Source organism: Sinocyclocheilus grahami, unplaced genomic scaffold (genome assembly GCF_001515645.1).
Source record: "Sinocyclocheilus grahami isolate Dianchi unplaced genomic scaffold, SAMN03320097.WGS_v1.1 scaffold55.1, whole genome shotgun sequence".
In the NCBI taxonomy this organism is placed as follows: Eukaryota; Metazoa; Chordata; class Actinopteri; order Cypriniformes; family Cyprinidae; genus Sinocyclocheilus; species Sinocyclocheilus grahami.
In genome coordinates this window covers 1,352,403-1,367,071 of record NW_015505234.1, presented here as the reverse complement: position 1 = coordinate 1,367,071, position 14,669 = coordinate 1,352,403, and the positions used below count along the sequence as shown (strand labels likewise).

Genomic DNA, 14,669 nt, shown 5'->3' with positions numbered 1-14,669 from the left:
ATGCATTTAGCAGACGCTTTTATCCAAAGCGACTTACAGTGCACTCAGGCTATACATTTTTTACCAGTATGCGTGTTCCCTGGGAATAGAACCCACAACCTTTTGCGCTGCTAACGCAATGCTCTAACACTGAGCCACAGGAACACCTTACACTTACAGTTATGGTGTAGTGCAGGGGTGGCGAACGTCGGTCCTGGAGAGCCGCAGCCCTGCAGTTTTGCTTCAACCCTAATCAAAGACACCTGAACAAGCTAATCAAGGTCTGAAGGGTAACTAGAAAGCTACAGGCAGGTGAGTTTTAATTAGGGTTGGAGCTGTACTCTGCAGGGCTGCGGCTCTCCAGGACCGGAGTTTGCCACCGCTGGTGCAGTGGAATGTTTCTTATGACAAGACAACACACTATCTGAGAAAGCATTCTATATTAGAATTCTATTCAGATGGGTTGCCACAATCAAATGTTGAATGCTTTGAAAACACCAGGAGCTACAGCAAGCTCCAAACACGTCTGGTTAAACTAATTCCACATTGAAGATTGATGAGAGTTTCCCTGGAATGTGCTAGCGGATAACATACTCAATTTATTGGTTCACAACTGATTACCCTTCATCATCATGAAAGAGACTATAGGAACATCTAAGTGGGATGAAACGGCTGCCCCTGTTGGTCTCACAGTATTTTTACTAGACAAAACTATTGTAAATAGAAGCGTCAGAGAAGAAAGATGAGGACATGAAGGAATGTGGACATGACTGACCTTGCTGAGTAGGGTCTTAAGACAGAGAATCTCCTTCTGGAGGTCTCCTGTCTGAGTTACTAGCTCGGTGCAAAGGGCTTGAGCCTCTTTCTTGGGATCACATGTAAGAACAACCTGTCAAACAAAAGGCATCACAAACAAGCAGGCACAAAACATTAGATACAATAGCTCTGTATGCTTACTACCACTTCAGTTGAAAATGACTTGAAGGTTTTAAAATACAATGGAATAATTTGTTCCCATTTATTCAAGGCTGTAATCATGGATAATTTCAGGCACTTGGAGAAGTCACTCTTAAGAGGCCATGCACATTTAAACTGATGTAAGCATTTGGCCCATCAGAGTTTTTTTGACAGATGAAGCCATTTTGAAAGTAAGATTGCATTATTATTGTTGGTAAAAATGTTGGTTTAAAACATTGTGGCAGAGATCAGTCATTCACAAATATTGGGCAGTCCGGTCTAGTCACACCTTTTTGAGCATTAGTTGCTTTAAAATTAAAAATTAACCATCCCTAATGTTCTTCAAATTCTATTTTTTTTCTCACCATGGAACACACGCACACACAAAAAAAAAAAACTCTCTTTTTGTTGATTTTGACCATATCTATACATTTTTCCTATTTTTACAGTGTTTTGTGTACAAACATTTGGCTAATGTACCATTATTTTAATTGTTATTTATTTATTTCAGATCCACTCCTAAACCGCACATAAAAACAAAAATAACTATTGTTGGTTGCTTTACATGTCAGTCAGATATTCTCTTTCTTTCTAAGTGGGTGGAATAAAAAGCAATGTAGACCAGACTTCCACAAATCAGAAGCCTGGCTACACGAGACTAAAGAAACAGACAGGAATACTTCTAATTGGTCATGTTTTACACAGGACGCAGACACTTAAAGTACACAACGAACCTCAGAGGGGCTACGTGGGAATCTGCTGATGACATCCTGTAAGGTTTCTGTCAAGTAACAGCACTGCTGTTTCAGACTGATCAGAAAATTAAGGAAATCTTCCCTCCTGAGAAAAAGAAGAAAACATTTATCAAAAGACAACCTTTGTTCATGAACTTACGAAGTAGTCAAATAAACTTTCTACTTCCTCTAGAGTGCTGCAGCCAGGGATGACATATTTGTAGGGCAAAACCCGGAAATGAGCATTTTAGCACTTCGCATCGCCCTGATGGGTTTTTGGTTAAATGTCTGAAATAACACAAGCTAAAGACACTTTTACATTTTATTCTATGACATAAAATCCATCAGTAATTCGCCCATTTCCAGTAATCAAACCGAACAGGTAAACTCCTCTACACACAGCCTGATTTTGTTTATAAATCACACTTTTGTGAACCATTTTAACTTTTTTTTTTCAGAAGCTTAGTGATGGTGACATTGAATTCATGCAACCGTGATGTAGTTTGTTTATAGTATATGATTAGCTTTTTAATTCTACCAATTGTAATTAGGCTTAAAAATCCAGAAAAAGTTGTTCATTTGTGAAGATTATCTTGATGAACAAAATATGTAAGAATCACAAACCATGTGTAAGAAAAATTTTATAAAATCTGTTACAGTATATCTATCTATCTCTCTATCGATCGTTCTATCACCAAATGGTATCAACCAAGTGATACCATTGTTTCCTTAAATATTTCCTTCAGTTCGCTTTATCCTAAAATCCCAAACATTGAAAGCTGAAGCAGATATTTCTTAAATGACCAATGGTATCACTTGATTTGGTGACAGCATTCTTGGCGCACTTCTGCCATCACTTACAATTTTCAAACTCCTGTAATGGCTCACACATACCACGTGATGTTGATAGTGTTATCTTAACAGAGCATTTCCCCAAGCAGCCGTTTTCTTCTCCTAACACTCTGTCAGAGCCTGTGGTAAACACTGTCAGACACTGTGGAGTTACTATCCCCTCCAGGACGGAGAGATGGGCTCTGATCGTCACTTTGTTAGTTTTTCTATGACTGAATGAGTGATGGGCTTTTGTGGATGACTAAGTGCCACCGGGTTAATGCCACAGTCCCAACAGGCACCATGAGCAGATCCATCATTTTCCATCATCAGGTCACATTCACTGGCATTTAGTTGATACATTTTAAATAATACAGCCACTCAAAATAATAACAGTTTAATAGACTAAAAATCTTGTTGCATCTTTTTTGTCCTAAAAATATCAAAGCTACACGGAGTTATCTTCCGGAAACAACTTATGAACTCTTGTGAAAACAGCAGTGCTTATGTTTACATACATACCATTAGGCAGGAAATCACCTGTGGCAATGAATTTCACTGTAACTCTATCCTTTTAATGTGTGTTTATGGAGCACCTATCAGAAGAGGATTTAACTGCACAATTTACTGAGTGTCTGTCTGCCCTCTCTGTACCTCCCTGACATTGAATAAAGAAATTACAGATTGATTAGATTAATTAAGTGTGGACTTTAAAGTCAAACATGGCCGCCACGCCGCCTCCTCGCCATCATCCGTCAGAGCCTGGTGCATGCAGAAACGGCACTAGTTCATTTCTCACCTTATAAATCATTACTAGAGCTTAAACCATTAAGACAGGCTTACATGGAAGCCTTGTCAAGACACTGTTGTACTGCTATGTGTTCTGTAGTGCTTTAGCTGCACTGCAGACTGTTACCAGCATGGGAAACGGTTCATAGCACTAATGATGAATGAACAAATATGGTTGGGATATGATGTGGATACATAATAAACATACAATAAAGTTTAGATTAGCTTGAGGCTAAATGAGCTTTACCCGCTGTCTATGTTATTAAGAGGCATCAGGGTATCCAGATCTACTTTATCAAGGTGCATCAGCTCCATTGTGCTGAGAATCTTCTTTAGATCCTCAGGATTAGTTACGCCAATCTAAGAGAAAGAGAGCTGATTTATCCTTGTAAACCAACATTTTAAGCGAAATACAATATATTTAGTTTTTTTAGATGTATATTTATCTAATATCTAAAAATATGTATATTCATCCAAAAAGTATCCAATTCAGTATAATTTTAGCCATTAACTCAGAAAACAAATGTTTGTTTTGCACAAAATTTGTGTTCTTTTTCATCTTTACATCTATTAAAAAGACATGATCTACATACCTTTTCCAAGTCCCCCTTCTCCATGATCAACAGGTCACTCCAAGTGACATCATTTTCCTTCCAGTAAAAAAAAGAAACAGAGGTGTAAGAGACACGGGAGAAGGAATATTCAATAGAGACAATAGTAATTACCTCATAAAATACAGGTAAATCAACATTGCAGTTCATTTACAATGAAGGTCTATTGGGCAATCATACATTGCAGTCGAACAAATGTTAAAAACAAACTTCATCCACAGGAATTGTGGCAGTAACACAAACCATAAGTTAAATAATCTAAAAAACTATTCCCAAGGGACAAAAGGACAATTTGAACAATTTCACAGATCAACTAATAAACATTTGAATAAATAATGAATGAAAACATGTTAACAAAAATATAACCTTAACGCTTCTGGAACACTGGCCCCATAGACTTCTGTTGTAAGTGCATTACAGTAAACATTTGTTTTAGTGCAACAATAAAATAAATCGACTGGCTCACCACCATGATGTCCGAAAGATGATCCAGATTCAAACCATGCAGCAGAAGTTCAATATCACTCAGCTTAGAGGAACTGTTATGTCAAACAAAAGAATGAACCCACATTTACAATATGAATATTTGAGCCTAGCTGCTTTCATGGTGACTTGTAAAACGATTAAATATATTTTATAGTGAGGACCAGCATATGACTGCTATTACATATTTAATTACATATACCACTCAAAAAAATTGTATTTAATTTTTTTTTTAAAAGAAGTCTCTTATGCTCACAAGGCTGCATTTATTTGATCAAAATCACAGTAAAATATTACAATTTAAAACTGTTTTCTATTTTAATATATTATAAAATGTAATTTATTCCTGTGATAGCAAAGCTGAATTTTCAGCAGTCATTACGTCAGTCGTTAGTGTCACATGATCCTTCAGAAATCATTCTAATATGCTGATTTTCTGCTCAAGTAACATTTCTTATCAAGTTCTAAACACAGATTTTCTAATGAATATAAAGCTCTAATGAGCAGCATTCAGTTTGAAATGGAAATCTTGTGTACCATGTCTTTTTCTTTCAAAATAAAAGGATTTCTTTTCATTTTCAGTCACCACTAGAGGGCGTTACAAGCCAAGTCACAGACACAGAGGCTCACCTCTCTTTGCAGGCAGAGGAAAGATCAGGGTTGTGATTGAGAAATGTATACAGTGCCTCAGCTTTGGAGGGTGCACTGACATTTACAGTAGAGAGCTCTGTCGAACTAAGGATCCTGGAGATCTGAAAGAGCAATGAATTTAATATTTCTCATTGTCAAGCCTAAAAGTATTTTTTTTTTACTGTAGTCCAAATATAACATTTCTATGAATTCTGGCATTGGAGATCTCTTCAGATACAGAGGTGATCTACCTCAGGGTAACTGGACATTTTAGCCATGTCAGCTGCCGTCTTCCCCATTTTGGTTTTGATGAACTTATCCGCTCCTAGTTGAAGCAGTTTCAACACGGCCACTTCACGTCCATATTGCACTGCTATTATGAGGGCCTGCTCAATCAGAATAATATTAAAGTGTAAAGTGAGAACGCATATAATATAATAATAGATACAAACGGACAATGAATATGATAAAATGCAGGTAAAACAACTTTTTGTTAATATTGATGATCTTACCGTAAGTCCATTATCATTCTGAAAGTTCAGCTTTGCTCCATGTGAAACCAGCAAATTAATCAACTGACAATAGCCATCTCTGGCTGCCAGCATCAGACACGTCATACTGCTCCTGAGCAAGGGCACAAAACAAGACAACAGAACTGCCAGATGTTACTGTGATCATGCTGATGGCAATAAATCACATACAGGGGGTTATGTTCTCTGACACATTTATATTTAACATGAGTCATTTGTTGCATTAAACTGAGATGGAATTGACAGAAGCAAACAAAGCAAAACTTTAATAGTGATAATCTAAGCCTAGTGACTTGCACCATTGGTGTTTTTTGCCATAGTCACCATCTTAAAGTACAATACAGAGTGTTCTGGCAGTTTCACGAAAACAATATCTGAAATAAATAAAACCCTTGCAAGTTTCAGACGGCACAGAAATTCAAACTTGTCACTTACTTTACACCTTCTAAATATATCTGTAAACAACATGACCTCTCAGATTTGTTGAACCAAGCAAGTTTTGAATGCAACTTCCAAAACTTTTTAATAATTAATTTGCACAAATAATTGTAGTCAGTGTTATTTTAGTGACATCGAGATACTATTATATATATATATATATATATATATATATTGAAATTACCAGTTTCATTTTAATTTAAGTTTGTAATATTGTTGTTTGTTTTTTATTATTTTTTCCCCCATTATGTTCATATAGTTTTTATTTAAATTTTTGTAGCAATTTTAGCACATCAAGTTAAACTGAATGAAAATTGCAAATGTTGCCTTGGCAAGACATTTTATTTGAGTTAACATGTATTTTATTTTTAAAAAACGGTAAGTATTTTATGGTTTTAGTTAAAAATAATAATCCTGAATCTTGTGTGTGGGGGGGGGATACTTCATTCAATGAGAAAGTGCATTACTAACTGTCAAATTTAATCATTTGTCTTGGTTCATTACAAAAATAACTTTATATTGTATTTTAATCAATTTGAAATCATTTCGCATGATAAACAAAAACTGTACCTCTACGCTAACACACCTTACAGTTACAATTACTCATAAAGAACTACTAAAACAAAACTTAGTTATGTCTGATATCTTGCTTAGGGCACCAAGTGAGCTGGACATCCACTGAAGCCCCCTCATAAACACAGGCACACGACGCCCCTGTTTGCAAATCACCTTCAATCGAAACTCCATTCAGAATAATCAAATCACCATAAAGAACACTACTGCGCCAAAGTAAACAAAGACAAAAACATTTTACACCTTGCTTGGGAATATCACCTGTAAAAAAAGGAGCTTTCAAGTCGTCTGCGTTCAGAGGTTGCGTCACTGTCGTAAATATACAGTTCTATCTAAAGATCACAGTGTCAAACATCACACCTTAAATCTATGGGAAAATCCTGACGCTATTAATCAACCTGGGTGGCATTTCCCAGAGAATGTGACGGTGGTGAACTGAACTCCACAACATCAGACACAGGTGAGCAAGGCCTCCATCATTCATCTTGACATTATCTCCTCGCTATCTACGCATTTCCCCTTCAGTGACTGTATTTGTGACAAATGTGTGCAGTCTTAAATGCATTTTCCCAGGATGTCCTTCTACCAAAACCAAGGGAGCAATAAGAAAGCTTATTGAATCAATAAAACAAGATCCCAATTGCTGTAAACAGGGTTTATCCTATGGGTAAAGCAATAATTTTCCAGTATTTACATCAATGGGAATAGCAAGAAGCTGCTATAAATGCTTCTCATATAAATGCAACAATAACTAAGCTGATGTTTGAAATCAGAATAATTTGGAACAACATATGCTTGTCAGCAATGGCTGCTCAAAAGCCTCACTGGGCACATCATCAAATAAACTACATGAAAGAACGGAAGAGGCAGTTGCAGAAGACTTGCATGCTCTGCAAAAAATGCTTTCTGTAAGGTCACTGGGCCCTTTCAAACATTCAAACCTTCAACCTGATTTCAAATCCTCACTTTTATTTTGGCGAAATGCTTTAAACTTCTTGAATTCATGTAAATTAACACATGGCTGCGCAACAGACTATGTAATTATTTAAATAGCAACCTTTGATTTGATAAATGCACTAAGACATATTGCGATTTTACTTTTATTTTGATTAATTGTGCAGCTCCATTCATTTCTTATAATGATATACTTGATTAAATTATATAATCATAATGAGGCATTTAAACATGTATAATAGGCCTGTGATTTCACGTGTGAAAGAGAATGGAAACCAAATGTAAAATTTTAATCTCAGCAATTTTTCAAATAATGAATCTCAACTAATCTGAAACAGACCCTCTTCCCAAATGATGTCTTGCTTAGTCTAAGCATACTGTATTTGTTAACAAAAAGATTTAGGGAAATGCAGCTGCTGCACATTGTAAGTTATGTGTGGAGCACTAGGGAGAGCAGAGGAAGAGGATGAATGTTTGACAGGCCCATCACTTGCCAACATCTCCCTGTTCCTTGTTACCGATCTTTAAATATTTTGTCTGGGTAGGACACAATCACTTTCTCACCAGTCAAGTGAACAACATGCTTGTTGACACTCCAGATCATGTGAGCGGTTTGGGTGGCAGATGATTAGCAGCTGGAGGCTGCCCTGAAAAATGCCTTAGTCAATAAACTATTGAGTACACATCACCTCCCAAACAGAGTTGTTCGAAACACTGTCTAGTCAGTGTTAATGTTTTATAGCTGCTGGGAGAATTTTTTCACATACTCTCAATCAACAGGGCTTGACAGAGCTGGTGACTATCTGTTGTTAGACCTGGATGCATGTAGATGAGATGAAGGATAAAAGTCCACAGTGAGGTCTTTTTAAAATGGATAAAACTAATTTTATACACTGGGCATGTTTGCTGCAGTCCAAGTCTGATTGTTCCCGATGCCCCTGTGGCGTTGGTCTGGTTTCACATTTACTTGATTCCTTTGAACCCTAGTGCATTTGTGTTAATCTTACGTCACCACAAACGTGCACGGAGCATGACAGAAAACAGAACGCAGGTGAATATGTTGGGTTATCAATTAATTTGGTGCCGTTATGCACAGCAAAGTGAACGAATGAAGGCTTGCACACTGACTCTTTTGAGGAGAAAGCTGATAGCGAACCATTCATTTGCTGCCCTGATTGTACTCACTTTGCACAATTACACTGCATGCTCACTCTTGCCTACAAGTGCTTTGTCGAACTAATGATATTGTTATTGGATGAAACACGTGTGCAGGTTACTTTACTTGCTGAACAAGTGCGCACCCAAGTCGATGTCCTGTTTCAAACTAAACTGCCAGTGTTAAAGCACCCTAAAGGCTAATTAAATTTTTTTTAGTTGTTTTGGCTTATTTGCAACTATTTTAAGTCATCTTGAGGCCCTCTTTGGAAGTTTGCTGAGGCCTTCTAGTGGGCTCCGGCCCACTGGTTGAGAACCATTGCACTAAATTCATGCATATTTCTTTCATTTTGAAAATCATGCACACTAACAGGAGATGCATAATCAATAATACTGGTAGGCTAATAAAAGCTATATGAGGCCCAGCTGAATGCTTTTTATTTTGGTAACCCCTGTTACTGGACATTTACACTCAAGTGATAAAAAAGGCCATCAGTAACTAAAAACTTTTGTATGACAGCGCATCCTGGTTGCTACATGTCAATAAAAGCCCAAACTGACCTGCAAAGTGACTTTCTTACCTGTTGCAGACATTCGGGTCAGCGTTGCGACTGAGCAGCAGAGCCACACACCTGGAGATCATCTCTTCTGTGGCAGACGCTGCTGTGCAAGCAGCCATCAGAACTGTATAGTGGTCTATATAAGGATGTTATGGAAAAACACAGACATACCACTTCATAATTAAATTATAATACGCAAAAAAAGTTCTGCAGTGGAATTGTTCAAACCACAGGTTTGCAGGTAAATATGGTCATATGGTCTAATGTTGTTGGACACTGCTAGTGCTTCGGTCACGTATCCGACCGGGAGCAGTCTATGTTAGGGTTTTGTGTGTTGTGATGATAGCTGCGTTTAGACTGCAGGAGCAGGTCTTCTTGGGAGTAGGATGCAGACACCGTTTAGTTGCGCCTGCGGTGGAGCAGGAAAATAAATAAAGCTCCAGTGTTGGGCCAACGCAATGACGCCAGCACCACACGCTGTATACCGCCATTATCAATCACTTCTGCACTCTTCCCCTTCTGTGCGGAACACAGACCAGGAAGTGGCAGCTGCATTCACATTTAATTATTTCCTGTCTAAGCCCGCAGCTTCAGTTGCTCAAGACCCCCTCTGGAACTCTTCTTGGTGGACACAGTGGAAGTGTCTACATCGCTTCAGTCGCTCATGTGCCGGCATTTCACCATGACCAACAGATGCATTCAATTTTGAAAAAAAAAAATTAAGAGAGCCAGTGTAAACCAAAAACACACCAGCAGATTAATGACACGTTACGATAGCTCGGCATGTGCGTCACAAACATTAAGTAATGGCAGATGAAGGACACTAAGGCAAACTCTAATTGGTTTCCATCGTCTCTAGCACGTGGGTTGAAATCAAAAGAATGTAATCTACTAAAATGTTGACCGTATTAATGAAAACCAAACTATTCCCCCTGAAGGATTAAGTCTAGCCATACTCTTTTGATTTGATATCATTGGGTTCCTTCCCTGTGGCTGATGCAAAACCCCATCCTCTCCAATAAAAACCCACAAGAGTCACAGGAAGGCCATGTAGTGCAACATCAGATCGACAGCACCTGCTCTTACCTTGTCAAACTCAACCTTTGACTTTAAATTCTTAAGGGTGCATTGAATATTTTATTATATTATTTTAAATGTCCAATAACAGAAAAACTGGCCCCAAAAAAAAACAGCATTTATTGGAAATAGAAATCTTTTGAAATGTCTTTTATTATCTTGTTTAATCTTCATTTTGAAAATCATGCACACTAACAGGAGATGCATAATCAATAATACTGGTAGGCTAATAAAAGCTATATGAGGCCCAGCTGAATGCTTTTTATTTTGGTAACCCCTGTTACTGGACATTTACACTCAAGTGATAAAAAAGGCCATCAGTAACTAAAAACTTTTGTATGACAGCGCATCCTGGTTGCTACATGTCAATAAAAGCCCAAACTGACCTGCAAAGTGACTTTCTTACCTGTTGCAGACATTCGGGTCAGCGTTGCGACTGAGCAGCAGAGCCACACACCTGGAGATCATCTCTTCTGTGGCAGACGCTGCTGTGCAAGCAGCCATCAGAACTGTATAGTGGTCTATATAAGGATGTTATGGAAAAACACAGACATACCACTTCATAATTAAATTATAATACGCAAAAAAAGTTCTGCAGTGGAATTGTTCAAACCACAGGTTTGCAGGTAAATATGGTCATATGGTCTAATGTTGTTGGACACTGCTAGTGCTTCGGTCACGTATCCGACCGGGAGCAGTCTATGTTAGGGGTTTGTGTGTTGTGATGATAGCTGCGTTTAGACTGCAGGAGCAGGTCTTCTTGGGAGTAGGATGCAGACACCGTTTAGTTGCGCCTGCGGTGGAGCAGGAAAATAAATAAAGCTCCAGTGTTGGGCCAACGCAATGACGCCAGCACCACACGCTGTATACCGCCATTATCAATCACTTCTGCACTCTTCCCCTTCTGTGCGGAACACAGACCAGGAAGTGGCAGCTGCATTCACATTTAATTATTTCCTGTCTAAGCCCGCAGCTTCAGTTGCTCAAGACCCCCTCTGGAACTCTTCTTGGTGGACACAGTGGAAGTGTCTACATCGCTTCAGTCGCTCATGTGCCGGCATTTCACCATGACCAACAGATGCATTCAATTTTGAAAAAAAAAAATTAAGAGAGCCAGTGTAAACCAAAAACACACCAGCAGATTAATGACACGTTACGATAGCTCGGCATGTGCGTCACAAACATTAAGTAATGGCAGATGAAGGACACTAAGGCAAACTCTAATTGGTTTCCATCGTCTCTAGCACGTGGGTTGAAATCAAAAGAATGTAATCTACTAAAATGTTGACCGTATTAATGAAAACCAAACTATTCCCCCTGAAGGATTAAGTCTAGCCATACTCTTTTGATTTGATATCATTGGGTTCCTTCCCTGTGGCTGATGCAAAACCCCATCCTCTCCAATAAAAACCCACAAGAGTCACAGGAAGGCCATGTAGTGCAACATCAGATCGACAGCACCTGCTCTTACCTTGTCAAACTCAACCTTTGACTTTAAATTCTTAAGGGTGCATTGAATATTTTATTATATTATTTTAAATGTCCAATAACAGAAAAACCTGCCCCAAAAATCCACACTTGCGGTCTTGGCCAGTTGCACGTGACAGGAAGCAGGTGTGCAAGACTGTCCCAGGTCTGATAAATGCCAGAGTTCAGTGCCCTTGACAAATGCTAAATCCACACTATTCCTAATATCGCTTCAGAGTAGTTTGAGTATTTGAGACTAAGCACATCCCATCATTCATCATGTTCAGGAGCTCATGTTCTCCAAAATCACAAGACTGAGAAAAGCTTTTCATTTAATTAGATATTACATATAATTTGGTGGTAAAAATAAACAGAAAATGTGTTGCACATTTTATTGGTGCAGAGATTTCTATGTGTATTTTGTAAAACGTCTCCAATTGCTCTTTATCATTTCACAATTAAATGAAGGCGTCACAATTTTATTGTTTTTTCTGTTACATAATCCTGAAAAGGCATTTGGAGGTTTAAAGTACAAAGCATTGAAATGTGTCAATAAAGCTCTGTAAAAAACATTTGAAAACTTAAAATGGTGGAAATTAAGACAAGTGGTGCAAAGTATTGGGACATGCCCCTTATCTCATGCCAGTGCTGCTATACATGCATCATCATTCGAAATGAAGCTCCGACACACATATCAATGGTTTTATGTGCGTCTTTCCAGAAAATGTGTGTCTTTCGGATAACAGAGAAACCTCTCGATTTACCTCTGCTGAAGTTTGCACTTGCACCATGATCCAGCAGCAGTTCAGCGAGCTCGTAGTGGGCCACATGGGCAGCGCACATGAGAGGAGTCCAACCAAAGCCAAGCCGTGTCTCCACGTCCAGACCTGATAGATAACGATGAGATATAGCATATTTTTGCAAGTTTATGACTTGTGTCGCCAAAATAAAAGCTATAAATCAAACACTTACCACTGTCTAAGAGCTCGCGCACCAGGTCGACATTCCCTGTAGTAATGGCCCTTTTCAAGGTGAATACTTTATCTTCTCCATTTGGGTGTGCTTCAGAAAACTGCCAGCAAGATGAAAATGTTGCTTTTTTTAATCATGCGAATAATTTGTGAACATAATTATCTTAAACTAATGGCCGAATGCTGGGGCGAACACGACTGTTGGACGTGAGAAGAACCTTTTCTTTTACCTCAGCGCATGGTTTTTTGTTATTACCAGAATATCCAATGTCCCACTCGTCGCTACTCCCATCACTTTCATCGCCTGCAGGAAAGGCATATCCAATCTCGTTTAACATGACTATGGTAAACTATAAGGACTATTCCTGTTCACCTGTTTATTTCAATAGCAACTTCTTATTGATGACCGACGTAATGACGTATGCGGAAGCCACGCCCACACGTGTGTATTAATGAAACGACGACCAGTGGAGAAGCGTTAGTTCGCGTTCCAAATTGTCTATCGTTTTGTTTTATTCTGTTTTTCCCATGAATGTAATCTGTTGCTGCTTCTCAGATATAAAGACGCATATGGGCTATTTTGTTGATTATTCCAGAGTGTCTAGATAGTTTAAGCAAAATAAAGTTCTAGCTAAATACATTTTACTTAAATAATTACTGCATATAGGATCATCTATTCTAATCTAATTGACTGATAAACCAATTCATTTTATTAAAATACATAAAATCATAGAACATAAGTATGAGCCCTGTGATAGACTGGCCGTGTGTCCAGGGTGTTTGCTTGCACCATCTGCACCCCGAGACAAATGGGATAGACTCCGGCGTCCCCATGACCCAGGCAGTTTAGAGAACGGATGGATGGATGGACATATATGAGATTCAAAATAAAAAACAAAAAATCTGATTATCCAAGGACATAATAAACGTCACTCCAGCATTTGCAGGAATATGTTTAACTAACATGTATAGGCAAGGCAAGGCAAGTTTATTTATATAGCACATTTCATACACAATGGTAATTCAAAGTGCTTTACATGAAAGAAAAGAAAAAAATAATCACAGCAATAAAACAAGGAATTTAATTTAAAAACTTTGAAAATTATTTTTTAGGTTTAAAATGACATCGCACTGTGCTCATTCAATAAATGCACAGCTAAACAGATGAGTTTTGAGTCTGGATTTAAATGGGGGGTAATGTTTTAGAGCATCTGATCTCTTCTGGAAGCTGATTCCAACTGCGGGTGGCATAATAGCTAAAAGCGGACTCCCCTTGTATTGTGTGAACCCTTGGTGTTTCTAACTGACACTATTCTAATGATCTGAGTGGTCTGTTAGGTTTATATTCAGTGAACATATCTGCTATGTATTTAGGTCCTAGGCCATTGAGTGCTTTATAAACGAGTAAAAGTACTTTAAAATCAATCCTAAATATAACTGGAAGCCAGTGTAAGGACCTGAGGACTGGTGTGATATGCTCAGATTTTCTGGTTCTAGTCAGAATTCTGGCAGCAGCATTCTGGATGAGCTGCAGCTGTCTAATGGTCTTCTTGGGAAGGCCGGTGAGGAGACCGTTACAATAGTCAACTCTGCTGATGATAAAGGCATGAACAAGTTTCTCCAAGTCTTGACTGGAAACAAAACATCTAATTCTTGCAATGTTTTTGAGATGATAGTATGCTGATTTAGTTACTGCTTTGTATAGTCAAATCAGTAAGGTTAACACTGTTAGTTTACTAAAGTCTGCTCTTGTGAATTCATGCATGCTGTAACTAACCTAAAACTTTCTCAGTGGAGTCAAAATTGCCTGCTGAGTTATAATAACATTTTCAATCTTTCATAGGTATAGGCTATTATGCTATAAACTCAAGGTTGCCCAAGTTTCCACAAATTCACATTTGTTTAAGTTTTTTAAAGTTTCGGGTTAACA

The 14,669-nt window shown here is 38.2% G+C and overlaps 1 protein-coding gene across 2 annotated transcripts in view; it reads right to left on the bottom strand.

The window, feature by feature from the left end:
• The window catches only part of LOC107583750 (ankyrin repeat, SAM and basic leucine zipper domain-containing protein 1-like), an 18,278-nt gene extending 5,101 nt beyond the window's left edge, over positions 1-13,177 (bottom strand). The window contains exons 1-12 of one of the 2 annotated variants that reach the window (XM_016270049.1): positions 12,970-13,177; positions 12,741-12,840; positions 12,533-12,655; positions 10,708-10,822; positions 5,527-5,638; positions 5,266-5,400; positions 5,015-5,136; positions 4,368-4,440; positions 3,884-3,940; positions 3,538-3,650; positions 1,671-1,776; positions 755-868 (exon numbers count right to left, since the gene is read on the bottom strand). In XM_016270049.1, coding sequence (XP_016125535.1) covers positions 755-868; positions 1,671-1,776; positions 3,538-3,650; positions 3,884-3,940; positions 4,368-4,440; positions 5,015-5,136; positions 5,266-5,400; positions 5,527-5,638; positions 10,708-10,822; positions 12,533-12,655; positions 12,741-12,840; positions 12,970-13,077 — 1,278 coding nt within the window. In that variant the 5' untranslated portion in view covers positions 13,078-13,177. The remainder of the gene's footprint in view (positions 1-754; positions 869-1,670; positions 1,777-3,537; positions 3,651-3,883; positions 3,941-4,367; positions 4,441-5,014; positions 5,137-5,265; positions 5,401-5,526; positions 5,639-10,707; positions 10,823-12,532; positions 12,656-12,740; positions 12,841-12,969) is intronic. The other variant, XM_016270050.1, reaches the window with a different exon arrangement.
• Between the last annotated feature and the right edge of the window lie 1,492 nt (positions 13,178-14,669).